General features: G+C 40.6%; 1 protein-coding gene across 1 annotated transcript in view; it reads left to right on the top strand.

Annotated features, from left to right (window-relative positions):
* The window catches only part of BZW2 (basic leucine zipper and W2 domains 2), a 36,983-nt gene extending 36,419 nt beyond the window's left edge, over positions 1–564 (top strand). Inside the window, exon 12 of the mRNA XM_070729082.1 lies at positions 141–564. Within this exon, the coding sequence (XP_070585183.1) occupies positions 141–178 (38 nt within the window). The 3' untranslated portion in view covers positions 179–564. The remainder of the gene's footprint in view (positions 1–140) is intronic.
* Positions 565–16,582: the final 16,018 nt, after the last annotated feature.

The following is a 16,582-nucleotide window of genomic DNA, read 5'->3' on the forward strand; positions in this document are numbered from 1 at the left end:
CAGATCAAAGTATTCATTCAGATCTGGGATGTGTTATTTGAGTGTTCCCTTTATTTATTTTTTTGAGCAGCATATATATGTGTGCGTATATAATATTTTTAAAGCTATAAGAAAGTTATTATTTTTCTTTCTTTTTTTAGAATCTGAATCTGAAGGGGATGAAAATCAAGATAACTAAACAAAGCACAAACAAGACAAGATTTCAGATGGCTGCTCTTTCATAATTTTGTACTATCCAAGCAAGATTCTTCCCTCAGTGTAATATTGAAACTTTAGGTTAGATTTTTTTTGTTAGTTTGTTTAGAAAAATAAAGGAAATAAATAAAAAGCATTATTGCTTTTACAAGCTGTATGCCATGTTAACAATGGCATTCAGTAAGGAGACAATTAGGGAAATTGTGATTAAAAGCTTAAGAACTTTCCATTAGCATATTTTCAGGTACTTCGTTTTCTGCCGATAAGGGTGAGGTGTTTTTTTTAATTTCTATATTTAGTTTGGTATTTTCTTGTGTATGTGAGTCAACATCACTAAAGGGTTTTTTTTAATTAAATGGATTTTTTATATTCATGTTTCCAGACTTTTTGTTTAGAAGTGGTTAGTATGGAAATAAACTATTGCTGAAATTTTACAACAGAATTATTCAAAGAATATTACCTTGTCCATATAGCAAGCTTTTTCCTCAGTATAACTCACTCTGTATACTACCAACGTGAAAAGTTTCCAAATTTGAATTCGATGCCTCCAGGAATATTTGATGCTGGGCAGAAATGTCCTGGGCCAATGAGATATTCCACATAAAAACTTGAAACAAACCAAAGGAGAATCAGCATGCCATGTGTATAGGTAACACCTATCCAGCCCTAAGATATTTACATTAAGCTTGATCCTGTTTTGCAACGGAAGCAGAGTAACAACGCGGACACAGAGCTGGATTTAAACTGGGTCATTTTTATTAATTAAATAAAACTTTATTTAATTCAAAACTAAAATGGGACCCGCAGAGGTCAACTAAGAACATTTGGGGCAGAAATGACATAACAAAAACTTCCTGGGCAACTCTGGGCGTAGTTCCATACTGATCCAGGTGAAGGGGACCTCGCCCCCACCTGGATCCCAGCCATGCAATACATGTGGGAGGTCTTGCCGTCCAATCCCTGAAAGGCAATTGAAATGGGCAAGACCCAGAGGCAACCTCTCCCCGATTTCTCAGGCCGGTTTAAAAGCCACCATGAGCCCTTGGAGAGAGTCTGCCAATCATCCCCAAAGATGCCCAACGGAGAACACGCAGTTACTAGCCACCTCCCAATTTCCGCCCCTAACCTGCCAAGGAGGGGGGCCAGATCTCTATCTTGGCCCCCTGATTCCCCCCCTACCTGCGCCAGCTCACGCAGGGACCTCTGCAGGTCCTGTAAAAAGATTGCATTTCCCTGTTCTGACAGGTGAACGCTGTCGGCATGATAAAGCTATGGCTGATCAATGGTAATAGTGGGATGGGAAATGACTACCTCACCCAACTCTCTAACCAACTTGCCAATGGCCTTATTGACCTTACGTCTAACCCTATGAATGGCCCTCGGGGAGATGGCATTCCTCCAAAAAATCTGAGGAAGGATTTTGGACCAGACCACTTGTGTGGCCGGCCAAGCAAGACAAAGAGCCTGCAGGTCCTCACGGGCCTGACAGATCACTGCCAGGCCTCCTAGAACAGAAAGGTCATTACCCCCAAGGTGCAAGACCAACCACCTGGGTGCAACCATGTTGTGGCGCCAGCCCAGGAGCAAAGGGAGGAGCCCCTCCCACCGCAGGCCTTTTTGTCTGAGCCAGGTGATGTTAACCCAACAGCCCAAAGACAGCTGGGTCCCCACGGCGGATCTTGCTGCAGAGCAGCCAGCCCAAAACATAAACACCGTTGATTTCTCCCCATGAGGGCTATCTAAAAGAGGGCAGAGAAAGGTTAAACGTGCGTGGAGTCCTGTTCATCAGAACCAGCATGCCGAACATAAGTCAAATAGACCGTGGACCTCCAGTGACCAATCTCCTGGATTTGAGAAACCGGAAAGCCAGAAACTGCTGCACTAATGGCAGCCCCTATTCGGAATGAGTGCATTCCGTACCAGGCAGGGTCAAGGCCTATCGCAACCAATGCCCTGGACATAATTGCCCAAAACTGATACCGAGTGAGTGGAGAGCTATCCTGATGGCTAAAAAGATACCCTTGTCCCATTCCTCACCGATTACAAAATGAGGAAAGGGCAGCCACTGGACAGACATACCTGTCAGCAGCAGCTGCTAAGACTACCCTAGACCCCCTACCTAATTGGTTTGTTTTAGACTGCCTTTCTAAAAGAGAGACAGCGGTGCCTTCGAACTGGAGGTCCGCAAACTGTAAGGCATGAAGTGACCCATCTCCGTGGGAGGAGGCCAAAGCCTCGCTAACCTGGAAAGCCTCAAAAAACATCACACTAGCCACTGCCTGAAAAAGGCGGGCATCATAGACAAAGGCACACAGCTTAATCCAAGTTCTGTTAATGTCAAAGAGCTGTTGTAAAATCAGTGCCTGTCTGCAGTCTACTGAGGGCTCGGGTTGTTCTCTAACCCACCCTTCTAGCATTTTTTGAATGCAAAAATCTCCGGAGAAATCAGGAAAATAAGAGACCTTGGAGAGAAATGCCAAGCCCGCGAGCCTGCTCCTAATAGTTTTGACCGATAGATTGCACTGCTTAAGAAGGACGCAGAACTCTATCAGGTGATTGACAGGGATGGGCCCAATGTGTAAATAGCCCTTAGACTGGCGAAATTCCCAAAACTCCTTACCTGAGTTTTAGTATGACCTCTGTGTACTGGGTGCTACTGAGAGGCCATGGCCCTGCCTGCCTCGATCCTCCACTGCTCTGGAGCCCGCCCAGGCTCCACAGATGGCGAGTGAAAGCCTCTAGTGCCGCGCAAGCCCCTGGTGCCAGCATCCGGAACCTGGACAACTGACCACGGGACAAGGCATCAGCTATCTTGTTTTCAAGCCCGGGGACATGACAGGCCAAAAACAAAGCATTCAGGGACAAAGACCTGTGCACAAAATGGCAGACAAGCCGCATAACCCTGTCGTTCTTAGAAGACAGGGCATTCACAACATGGACAACAGCAAGGTTGTCACACCAGAAGTGCACAGTCTTGTCCTGAAATTGTTCCCCCCAGAGCTCTAAAGCCATCACTAGGGGGAAGAATTCTAAAAATGTAAGATCCTTAACAATAGAAGAGTCCCTCCACTAAGGAGGCACATAGAATAGCACCACTGGTCACCCAAAATAACTCCAAACTCGCGGGTCCCTGCGGCGTCCGAACACAATTGCAACTCAGCTTCCAAAAGAAGCTTGTGCCTCTAGAAAGACAGACCATTAAGGTGGGCTAAAAAACCTTGCCATATGCAATGTCCTGACCCCGGCACACAAACGCGTCCAATGATGGGGCAAGCGAAGCCCCTTCATCGCTGTATATAAACGACACGAAAAGGTCCTGCCAGGGGCCACCACCCAACAGGCAAAATTAAGCAACCCGTCCAACTCCTGGAGTTGGCAAAGGGTGACTTTACGGCTCTATAGAACCTGATCTATCCTACATTGAATCTTAAGGAGCTTCTCTAATGGCAATCTACAAGACTGCGCAACCGAATCCGATTCAATACCGAGAAAGGTAATCTGGTGGCAGGGCCTTCGGTCTTCTCCGGGGCATCTTTTGTGACCTTCTGCAAGCAAAGTCAGAGGGGAATCCAGATTCACTTAACAACCGTGTTAACAGTTTAACAACTGCAGTGATTTACTTCATAGGTGTAGCAAGAAAGTTTTTAAAATGGTAAAATTTACTTAACTGTTCTGGTTAGCAATTGATATTTTGCACTCAAGTAGAGGAAATCCTTTATATTTCAATGCATATTTTTTAAAGTTATTCCCTTTTTCTTGTTTGTAAGAAGAATTATTTCTTTCTAAAGTAAAAATGAAAAACTTGATTCTCCAGATATTATTGGATTCTAATCCTATAATCCCTGTTTGTTAAACATGCTGTTTAGATTGATATAAATTGAACAAAGATTGGACAGAACAAATCTGCTATCCTAACCATTTTAGCATTATGCTGTTACCCACATAAAAACAGATTTGTGTCAGAAATACGATGTTTATCCTTTGGAATTTATAACTAAATAATGAATTCAATTTTATACCTCAAAAGGAAGAATTAAGATCAGTTTTAAATTTGTTTCTGAACTATGAAGTCTAAATTAGCAAGGTAATAAAAAATACATGTGATAAATGTTTTTTAAATGACCACTTAATATACTGTATATAGAAAAAAAATTAAAGGAATTTTTAAAATTGCTTGGACGTCCTGCTGATGAGAAAAAAAAATTCTTGGAAACAACAAATATGTACCAATAATCCATTGGTGTGAGGTAAATGGAGATCTATCCTTCATATTTGTATTAAATAGAGGTTGTAGAGTTTCCATAGCTATCTAAGATGGAGAATAGGCATTTAGAAATACAGTGGTCCCTCGATTTTCGCGGGTTCCAACTTCGCGAAACGTCTATACCACGGTTTTTCAAAAATATTAATTAAAAAATGCTTTGCGTTTCCCCCCCCTATACCACGGTTTTTCCCGCCCGATGACATCTTATGTCATCGCCAAACTTTCGTCGGTCTTTAATAAATGTTTTTTTTAATAAACTTTAATAAATAAACATAGTGAGTAATAATCTAAATGGTTGCTAAGGGAATGGGAAATTGTAATTTAGGGGTTTAAAGTGTTAATGGAAGGCTTGTGATACTATTCATAACCAAAAATAGTGTATTTACTTCCGCATCTCTACTTCGTGAAAATTCAACTTTCGCGGGCGGTCTCGGAATGCATCCCCCGTGAAAATTGAGGGAACACTGTATCCAGAACTAACCCAGATAAATAGGTTTAAATGAGATAGGAAATTAATGGAAGTTTCTTTAATACAGTCCAATAATATCTAGAGAATAAGGCTTCGGAGAAGGGCGGCATACAAATGTAATAAATCCAAATAATAATAATAATAATAATAATAATAATAATAATAATAATAATAATAATAATAATAAAAAATAAGAAGCATAGATCTAAATGATTGGTTTGTATGATTTCAATTCTTGGTCCATTCATGATCTGTATTGACTATCAACATAGTTCTAATGCTGAGAGAATAAATGAGTTAATTTGCCAAATGCCTAGCAAAGAAGTAGCAATCTATAAGAAAATCATCTTGCTCATCACATTCCAAGCAGGTTGTTTTTTGCCTTAAATTGTACTATTGGATAAATTTATGCCAGTATAGCTTGTACCATGTCTAATATGCCCCTCTGTCTCTTACTATCAGGTCAGTGTCCCTTTTGCCTCTTAATTCCCTGAAACTCGTAATCTTACCCCAGTATTTCCATCAAGGTGAGGCCTTTCAGGGCCCATCACATACAGTCATCTATGTATCCAAATTACTACCAATCAACAAAAGAAGCAGCGTCAGTTTTGCTATCACTTCTATATTAGGTTGAATGAATTTATATTTCCCATTATGCGTTTGAACATTTACAAACCTGCAAAACTGTTTTATATGAAGAAAATCTGGTAGTTAAGAAACTGCGCAGCTTGCCAAAGTTTTCAACAAATAAAACTTTTGAAAACATTTTATCTAAATTTTGGGTTTAGTGCCCCCTAGTGTATCCACAGAATAGAATAGGCTAACAGAAATTAGTCTTAATTAGATGTCTAAAATAACAATGGAGATCCAAAATAAGGACAAATCAGACTTTTATGAGGCTTGAGAGAAGTGATACCACTGGTTATCCAACCCCCCCCCCCCAAATCCTAACTATTCTCCAAAAAGAAGAAAAAACTCAACAACACTTCCCCTGTTCAACATGACAATACATAATGCGCTTCAACAGATTAGCATTAAAAGATATCGGCTAGGACAACTTAAAGACAGCTATCAAAACCTGCAACCTAAATCTCAGTTTACTCTGATTAGAAAAAACATTTGCAGCGCTTGAGTCCCATTGATATTTATTAATTCTTACCAACTATAGCTGCTCACCCCTACAAATAAGACCTAGGTATACGTACACCTAATACTCCTTTGCACCCCGAAATCGTACAATTCCAAAGTGTCAGCTATATTGCAGACACCCTTTACCCCTCTTTTCTATCTTTCTACGTATTTCTCCCTCTATTGTTTTTCTTCTCTCTATTCTTTTACCTCACACCAACCATATTTGTTATCCTACCTTTCTTATATATATATTTGTTATTATATATTATTATTACTACTTTATACTGTGTAATATACCAGTCTTCGGAGAGGGGCGGCATACAAATCTAATAAATTGAAATTGAATTGAATTCTCTCTGTTGTGTTTGTTTTTCTCTTTTTAATATTGATATTTAATAAACATTATTTTTAAAAAAATCAAAAGAAATCAGTCTCAGTTTCTATTGTAATAATAGTAATATTAGTAATAGTAATAATAATATATACAGTATATATTATTATTATTAATATTATTAATATATTAATAATATTATTAAAAATAGTAGTAATAATAATAATAACAATAATAGTAATAATATAAATGTAAAAATGTAGTCAGCAAAGAATAAACACAAAGAATCAGAAAAATTCTAGAAAGCAAGCTCAATGGAGGCAATACCATCAAGGCCATAAACATATGGGCTATACCTGTCAAAAGATACACTGCTGCCATAATAAACTGGAGACAGGCTAAACTGGACATTTGGAAAGAAAAACAAGAAAACTCATGACGATTCACTTCACCCTTGGGGGATGTCAACAGATTATATCTTAACCGATGTCAGGATCTTAAAATCGAACTATGACGACTCTGGCAGAAACCAGTACAGGTGGTCGCAGTGGTAATCAGCACACTAGGTGCAGTGCAAAAAGACATCAGCCGACATTTCAAAACAATAAGCTGTGACAAAATGACAATCTGTCAGTTGCAAAAGGCCACTGTATTTGGATTTGGATTACCCTGGGGGGGAATTATTGACCCCCTCGGAGAGGGTCCGCAACTTGGGCATCCTCCTCAATCCACAGCTAACATTAGAGCACCATCTTTTCCTCATCACCTCGAGGTTCGACTACTGCAATGCTCTCTACATGGGGCTACCTTTGAAAAGTGTTCAGAAACTTCAGATTAGGCAGAATGTGGATTTATCAACCACGTCTGCTGGAAGTTTGTTCCAAGCATCTACTACTCTTTCAGTAAAATAATATTTTCTCATGTTGCTTTTGATCTTTCCCCCAACTAACTTCAGATTGTGTCCCCTTGTTCTTGTGTTCACTTTCCTATTAAAAACACTTCCCTCCTGGACCTTATTTAACCCTTTAACATATTTAAATGTTTCGATCATGTCCCCCCTTTTCCTTCTGTCCTCCAGACTATACAGGTTGAGTTCATTAAGTCTTTCCTGATAGGTTTTATGCTTAAGACCTTCCACCATTCTTGTAGCCCATCTTTGGACCCGTTCAATTTTGTCAATATCTTTTTGTAGGTGAGGTCTCCAGAACTGAACACAGTATTCCAAATGTGGTCTCACCAGCACTCTCAGGTGCTTTGGAGAATAGATTGATTCCCTCTTCTTTGTGGCAACCTCTGAGATATTGGAACACTGCTATTATATCTCCTCTAGTCCTTCTTTTCATTTAACTAGACATACCCAGTTCCTGCAACAGTAATCATCTTTGTTGTTCTCTACACTTCTTCTAGAGTCTCAACATCCTTTTTGCATCGTGGCAACCAAAACTGAATGCAATTTTCCAAGTGTAGCCTTACCAAGGCATTATAAAGTGGTATTGACACTTCATGTGATCTTGATTTTATTCCTCTGTTAATGAAGCCTAGAACTGTGCTGGCCTTTTTGGAAGCTCCTGCACACTGTGGCTCATATTTAAATGCTTTTGCATTAGGACTCCTAGATCCCACTCACAGTTACTACGGTCGAGCAAGGAACCACACATACTGTACCTGTGCATTTTGCTTTTCTTGCCTAAATGTAGAATTTCATTTTGTTTGATAGCACCCAAATGTTCAAGTCTGTCAAGATCCTTCTGTATCTTGAACCTATCTTCTGGAGAGTTGGCTATTCCTGCCAGTTTGGTGTCATCTGCAGTTGTGATGACTTCCCCATCTACTCCCTCATCCAAGTCATTGATGAAGATGTTGAAGCGTACTAGTCCTAAAATAGAGCCTTGGGGTACTTCAGTGCATACTTCTCTCCATGTAGATGCAGTTCCACTGAGCACTACACTTGGCAAAAATGGCTTTCCTTCCACTCTGGAGGCCTTCTAGGCACCAGAAATGGCCTGTTTCTCAACTTCTGGTGGGCCTGTCAGTCCCGTTTTTCACCCTTCCCAGGTTCCAGAGGCTTTCCTGAAGCCTGAGGAGGGCAAAAATACCCTCCCCCATCCCCCCAGAGGTCCCCTGGAAGCTGAAAACGCCCTCCCAGTGCCTCTGTGCAAGCAAAAAATCAGAGTTGGCCTTCTCCGGGTCCCACAGAGTTGGCCTTCTCTGGGTCCCATCGATGAAACAATGTTGTCTGGCAGGATGTAGGGGAAGAGCCTTCTCTGTGGCGGCCCCAACCCTCTGGAATCAACTTCCCCTGGAGATTGCCTCCACCCTCCTTGCCTTTGGTAAATTCCTTAAAACCCATCTTTGTTGTCAGACATGGGGAAATTGATTCCCCTGGGCCGTTTTTGTTTTATGTATGGTTTGTATGAGATGTATGATTGTTTTTTATATTAAGGGTTTTAAATTGTTTTAATTATTGGATTTGTACTGTTTTGTGGTTGTGAGCCGCCCCAAGTCTTCAGAGAGGGGTAGCATACAGATCTAATAAATAATAATAATTAATAATAATAATAATAATAATAATAATAATAATAATAATAATAATGGCTTGTGTGCCAGCAGATATGGCTCCACATGCTACCTGTGGCATGCATGCAGGTTCTCCATCACTGCCCTAAACCATTACAAAATGTGACGTCATTCTAGTAGTCTATAATAGATTGGAAAGTGCTATTGCTAACATATTGTAAGCCGCCCTGAGTCTAAGGAGAAGGTTGTTGTCTCCTATGCATCACTCTACGCATGCATGGATGTGTCATTAATTCTTGTTCAGAATCCAAAGATGATACAGATGATTGATCTCCTCTTGGGCTGTCTGCCAAACTCCACTCTTCCCTGTCACTCATGCTGCCTTGGTCAGAGGAGGCTTCATCGGCAGATTCCATCGGGAACAAAACAGGCCTGCGGTATGTGGATGTCTCCCCCACATCCACCTGCACATTCCTTGGGGCAGGAGCTGGGCCAGAGCTAACCACAACACAATGCAAAAGAAAGCTGAAGTAAAATCGTAAACACTATCATGATTTCACTTATCAACATCTTCATTTAATGGACATGTTGCTATGCCCATTTGTGTTGGATAAACAATGGTTACCTTAATTAGAAACTTAGGGAAATACATAATTTGACTAGGGGTCGCTGTTCCCTGTAAGCTGCACACGCCTGCGCGCACACACCCCAAAATACCCCCACGCGCACCCTTTCCCATGGGTGCACGATGAGCCACGGCCGCCCCTGCCCCCCCATGCCTCTGGCCCCTTCGAGCCCCTGGCTTCTCACTGCTGCCCCCTGCCCGCTCGATCCACCTCTCTTTCTCTTCCTCTGCTTCCCGCCTTGGGGCACGGTTCCTCCCACAGCAGGAATGCCTGCCCCACCCATCTTGCAGTCCCTTTGTCATCCCGTGCTCTCAGCGAGGAGGCTGCAGGAGAGGCGGGGCAGGTGTTCTCACAGCGGAGACCGGAGAAGATGATTTTCAATGTAGGGCACGCGGGCGCACACGCTCCCCATCCCCCTACCAGTCCACTTGGAACATTCAAAATAAGAAAAACCTTCGCCGGCGAAGGTTTTATTATTTTGAATGTTCTGGGCGGGCTGGCAGTGGGTGGGGAGCGCACGCGCCGTGTGCCCGACATTGAAAATCATCTTCGCCGGTCTCCACTGTGAGAAGAATGGAGAGAGAACGAGAGAGAGTGAGAGCAACAGACAGAGCAAGATAGAGAGAAAGTGAGAAAGAGAGAGAGAGAGAGAAAGAGGGGGAAGAGAAAGAGAGATAGCAAGAGAGAGAGATCAAGAGAGAGAAAGAGTGAGAGAAAGAAAACAAGAGAGAAAGAGTGAGAGAGAGAGAGAAAGCAAGAGAGAGAGAGAGAAAGCAAACAAGAGAGAAAGTGAGAAAAAGAGAGAGAGCAAGAGGGGGAGAGAGAGAAAGAAAAAGAGAGAGAGATGAGAGAAGAAGGAAGAGAGTGAGAGAGAGGAAGAAAGCGAGAGAGAAAGAGAAAGCAAGAGAGAGAAGTGGAAGTAAGAGAGAGAGAGAGAAATGATAGAAAAAAGGGGAGAAAAAAGAGAAATGAGAAAATGATTGAGGCAGAGAATGACAGGAAAGAGAGAGAAACAGAGAGAGAAGTGACTCTTGATTTAAAGCATATGGTAAAAGCACTTAAATAATAACAGAGAAAAAAACCCCAGCCCTCACCTGTTTTTATTAATAGTTATGTTTTTGGTTTTGCTGGCTGTTTTAGTTTCAATAGTAATGGATTTTGGTTTTTTAAAATTATTAATTTCTTTTAATAAAAAAGAAGGGATTTTTTCTTATTTATTTATTTATTTATTTTCTATGCCGCCCAGTCCCAAGGGGACTGCCGCTCAGACACTATGCTTTTCCACCCACACCGAAAAAAAATTAGAGGGGACATTGATAGGGGTGCTAAACTTTTGCACTCAACAATAATTCTACACTCTCCTAGCACTTATGTATGGTAGCATTTTTCCTTGAATTGGCAGAGACACTGAGTTTTTGTAAAACATGATAGCAGAGCAGGTGGCTGGTTGGGCTGTTAAGCAGCTTGTCAGTTTATTTAACCGACCTTTGTTTTCAATTTGTGATGTTTCATTTAACACTGGGCGTGTTTCATTTTCTCTCATCTGTTGCTATATTTATAGATAATGTTAGCTGTTACCACTAAAAAAGGCCCAGCTTTAAATTATGATTACAGCTATCTTAATCAATTAGTCAGTGCAATTGGCTATGATAGTGAGATTTTGTATCTCCCAAAATAAGTAGTAATGATGAATTTAACAGGCCATTTGTGATTGCCAAAATAACAGTGGAGCCAATGGAGAAATAATGAAGAAAAGGAAAAGAAAAACAAGGTTTGAAGCACTACACCAATAATTATTTTTAACTCTATTAAAAATGGTGTGTGTGTGTGTGTGTGTGACATTACTATAAAACCCTTCATATTTTAATTTAACATATACTGTTATATTTCTTGTCATTTAGTAATAGAATATTTTGCCATTTTGATTTAATGTTCTAATTTTATGTCTTCCCAAACTACAAAACGGTTTTGTAGTCCATTTTGATTTAATGTAATAAGAAGTGGGTCAGGAAAGCTAGTAAAAAGCTTGCAATGTTTAAATCTGGGGTGGGAGAGGAAAAAGTTCGGGCTACTATTATCTACAGGTATACGGTAATTCAGCATTTTCCCTTCAGTAATCTCTAGATCACCCTTCCCAGCCATGTATCCTGCAGATGGGCCTGCCGCATGACCAAAGAAAACTCTAAGCACTGCAGATAAAACATATATTAAGGCACCAGCAATAGAATTTTCCAGAAACCAGCTGAATAGTGTCTGGCTCCCTTTGCAATGTTCCCCCAATTGATTTTGTATTTTGCTAATCAAAATTATCAAAAGTCTGAAATATGCTAGTTCAAGATGCTGTCCATTTAATTGTTTCCTACTGAAACGGCAAAGCCTAGAGTGGTTACAGAATGGACAAATCCCTTTTCACCATTTCATTTATTATGCAATTTATTCAATAATATGTAGAGAAACCCCAGAATGGAAAAAGAAAAGTTCCTGCCCTTTCCCATGGAAGAAACAATCCATGGTCTTTAGACATTAGCCACTTGCTAGCAATGCTATTGAAAAAGAATAAAATAGTCTGAAAGAAACAATGGATACAGAGAGGATGGAGTGAAGCCTCTAACAAAACAAGCAGCAGAAACACCACAGATGCTGCAAGGGCCTAGTTGTAACAACAGCATTGCACTGGTATAATAGATGTACGCCAGTTTTAACACCATTAACCTCAGATAACAGATGGTAAGCAATGGACTGCCTTTGGTGCACAACATCCCCTCATTGAAAAAAAGCACTTTTGTATAAAAAGTGTTGAAATCTGCATCTCTAAAACTCTGTGTATAACTGCAAAATGACTTGGAACAACAAACAATGAATTCTGTACAATTGCTGTAATTGTAAGTAGAAGCAAGATTCACAAAGTTTGACTTGGCCTCTCTAGCAGGGTGCCACCAGATATGTTGGGATGACAATTTTTAAGAGTTTTTCAGCATGCATCGGTAGTGATGCTGACTAGGAACTGTAGTTTCAGTGTCTTAAGGGAATCAGAAGGAATTCCTACACTTTGAGGCTACTTTTTCTCCAATACAGTGGTACCTCGAGATACGAGTTTAATTCGTTCCGGACCTGGGCTCTTAAGTCGAGCAGCTCTTATCTCGAACGACTTTTCCCCATAGGAATTAATGTAAATAATTTTAATTGGTTCCAGCCCTCAAAAAACTCACAAAGTTAGTCTAAATTATGCAGAAAGACATGTTTTTAATGAAGAAATGTACATGTACATATAAATGAATAATGATGTTTCTTTCACTTAACTTGTAAACTTTCTTAAACTTTTAAATTTACATATGTTCAACTTCTCTGCCACCCAATCCTGTAGGACAGAGGTCCCCAACCCTTTTTGCACCAGGGACCGGCTTTAAGCGATCAAGAGAGGAATGGGTGAATGAATGGACGGAGGGTGGGAAGGAAGGAAGGAAAGAGGGAAGGGACAGGAACAGAGGAAGGAAGCAAGGAAACTTATGAAAGGGGAGAGTAAGAGAGGAATGAGTGAAGGGAGGGAGGGAGGGAAGAAGGTGGGAAGGAGAAAGAAAAGAAGAAATAGAGGAAGGGAAGGTAAAAGAGAGAAAGAAAAAGAGCAAGAAAGAAAGAAAGAAAGAAAGAAAGAAAGAAAGAAAGGGGGAAGGGACAGGAACAGAGGAAGGAAGCAAGGAAACTTATGAAAGGGGAGAGTAAGAGGAATGAGTGAAGGGAGGGAGGGAGGGAAGAAGGTGGGAAGGAGAAGGAAAAGAAGAAATAGAGGAAGGGAAGGTAAAAGAGAGAAAGAAAAAGAGCAAGAAAGAAAGCTGCAAGCACCCCCCCGAGCCCCCCAGGCCGGCTGCAACCTTTTAAAACACGCGCGCCGCTTCGCAGCTGTCTCCTGAAGCCGAACGCGGAAGTTAGCGTTTGGCTTCAGGAGACAGCTCCTTGGCGCTTGTATCTCGAATTTGGGCTTGTAAGTAGAACAAAAATATCTCTCCCCTCCCAGCTCTTATCTCGAGTTGCTCTTAAGTAGAGCAGCTCTTATGTCGGGGTTCCACTGTATACTGTTTCAGCTTTTCACAGCCTTCCTTTCAGACTTGCCTGACAGATACATAATTGACTTATTTATAACATTCCCTACCTACACTTTATCATAATCATAATACAAATCTGAAGAACATTAGCTTGGAGGAAATGTGTCTCAAGCATAACTATTCAAGACTGCTTCTCTTACTTTTATGATAAATATTTTTCATTTTTGTTAACAATTATCTCTATTCTTGTTTCTACAATGCATGTAGTAGTTGCATAACATCTCCAATTAAAGCTGGAGAGAGTTCCAGGTTAATAGTGGATTTAAATTCATAAATTGGCAATGTTTTCTTAGTAGCTTCAATCCTTCATTTGATCTTTATGGGATTTACAATAGTTTAAAACTATTGTATTAGCTTGTTTTGTCCTCCATAGTGGACAAAGAAAAATGTTGCTATTCACTGGTGAAAAAAATAGTCCTCTAAATAATGCACAATGTAAAAGGATCTGGACCACTAATGGCAAATGATGAAAAATTCAGGGCAGTGACAAAGAGAACATCTCCCAGTAATTTGACCTTTGCTTTGGCATAGGCTCCACCAACACATAAAGTTTTGGGAAAGGAATTACAAATTGTGCTACTATTTTTTGATTATAATCCTTACTATTAAGTGATAAAGCTGTTTCCCCAGTGGTGAAATATACTTGCCATCCCTACCAATTCGGAAGTGCACACTTTTTCACCTTCTGTGCATGCAGGCAGGTGACTTCTGGGCAGGTGGGTGGAGCCTCATGCTGATACTGCTACTGGTTCTCTGAACCACTGGTGGGCACCGCTACCAATACATCTGAACTGGTAGCATTTCATCCGTGTGTTTCCTCTGTTACATATGGCCATATGTAGCAAGGATTTGAATAACCACTGCTGATTGGCTTACCTAGGAGCAGGAGAAATAAACTGCTGTCAGTAGATGTCTTGGTTACAGGCAAGCCCTTAAAATCGGCTTCCCTGCAGCCATACAGCAGGTTGTTTTGCAATCCAGCAAACTTTAGCAAAGGTGCCGAACTGTTCCTACGTCTCGTCTCTTCATTCCCATGCAATCTAACTTTGGCGACGAAGGTGATTGAAGAATGACAACAAGACAAAGGCATCTTGGACATCCATGGCCATCTTAGAAGCAAACACCAACCTGCTACTCAAACATCTCCCACTCCTGCGTTCTTCAATCCAAAAACAGAAGAATAGCAGGCAATATATGAGCCGGGGTGGTGCAGTGGTTAGAGTGCAGCACTGCAAGATACTTCAGCTAACTGCTAGCTTTAGTTCAGCAGTTCAAATCTCACCACCAGCAAATAAAAGACAAAACAAAGTTTTATTTGTGTATTATTTAATGGACTTCTAACTTGGCCATGCCCACCTAGCTATGCCCACCCAGTCACATGACTACCTAATCACACCCACCCAGTCCAGCCCCCCAACAGTCTGAGGGACCATGAAGTGGCCCCCTGTTTAAAAAGTTTGAGGACCCCAGTGTAGTTAATAAATAAATTGTAATAATGTTTTAATCATATGCTATCAAGTGAAATCAAAACTGGAGTACACAGACTAAAAAAAAAATGAGATATGTACACAACATTACATTGACTTAAGTAAAGAAGACTGAATTCATCTGGAAAGTAAAAATGAAAAGTCAAACATCTATGATAATGGTAAATATTAATAAAACTAATCTTTACATGAATGACCAGTGCAGATTTAGAAATTGTACCTAACAATAGAGGTAGCCCTACAATGACAATTGAGCTCAGAAAATATTATTATGAACACAGAATGCTGGCAAAATATCAATGATCAGACACCAGCTTCAGAATGAATAAAACCATTGAAGCTCTAATGAAGAAAAAAAAATCAGCAAATTTATAGAAGGCCCATGGACATTCTTTGTACAATATAATCTGACTGGCATTGTTTGGTGTTGTTCAATCTAGCAGTTTAACCCACTAGAGTAAGTGTTTTTATCTGTTAAGGCAGACCAAATCACTATGGTTTCCCAGAAAACCAAATCAATTGTACTCATTTATAAGAAGTATAGGATCAAATTTCCAATACAATGCATTTTCTTTCCTTGCAGTTCTTCCCAACTATGCCAAATTCAAACTCTGAGCAATTGCCAGTGATATTTATTTCCACATTACGTAGAAATCTTCTTTCATTAAACTCAGGCATATCAAGAAGGCTACAGTTGATATTTTTATATTTATTTATTTTATTTGTTTTGTTTTGTTTTGTCAAGTACGTATTGATGGTATACAAAGATATAATAATATTTATATACATAATACTAGTAAAAGAGAAACATTAGGACAGAGGCCAGAAAGCACTCTGGTGCACTTATGCACGTCCCTTATTGACCTCTTAGGAATCGGGAGAGATCAACAGTGGATAGTCTAAGGTGGTTAGGTGATGATACTACAGGGTCTGGTAGTGAGTTCCATGCATCAACTAGTTGGTTACTAGAGTTGTATTTCCTGCAGTTGAGTTAGAGCAGTTTACTTTAAGTTTGTATCTGCTGTGTGTTTGTGTGTTGTTATGGTTGAAGCTGAAGTAGTTGTTGACAGGAAGGACATTGTGGCAGATGAATTCATGGGCTATGCTTAGGTCATGTTTAAGGCAACGTAGTTCTAAGCTTTCTAAATCTAGGATTGTAAGTCTAGTTGCTTGGGGTATTTTGTTGCGAGTGGAGGCAGGGCCACCATCAGGAATTTTGGGGCCCCATACAGCCTAAGTGTCTGCCCCCCCCGCCATTTTAAAACTATTTTAAGTCACCAAGCCACTCCATCCCCCGGGGATCATTTCCTGCTTCACGCCAAGCGAGGCGGTCCCATAGGCCAGTGTTTCCCAACCTTGGCAACTTGAAGATATCTGGACTTCAACTCCCAGAATTCCCCAGCCAGCAAACGCTGGCTGGGGAATTCTGGGAGTTGAAGTCCAGATATCTTCAAGTTGTCAA

This window comes from Erythrolamprus reginae, chromosome Z (assembly GCF_031021105.1).
Source record: "Erythrolamprus reginae isolate rEryReg1 chromosome Z, rEryReg1.hap1, whole genome shotgun sequence".
Lineage (NCBI taxonomy): Eukaryota > Metazoa > Chordata > Lepidosauria > Squamata > Dipsadidae > Erythrolamprus > Erythrolamprus reginae.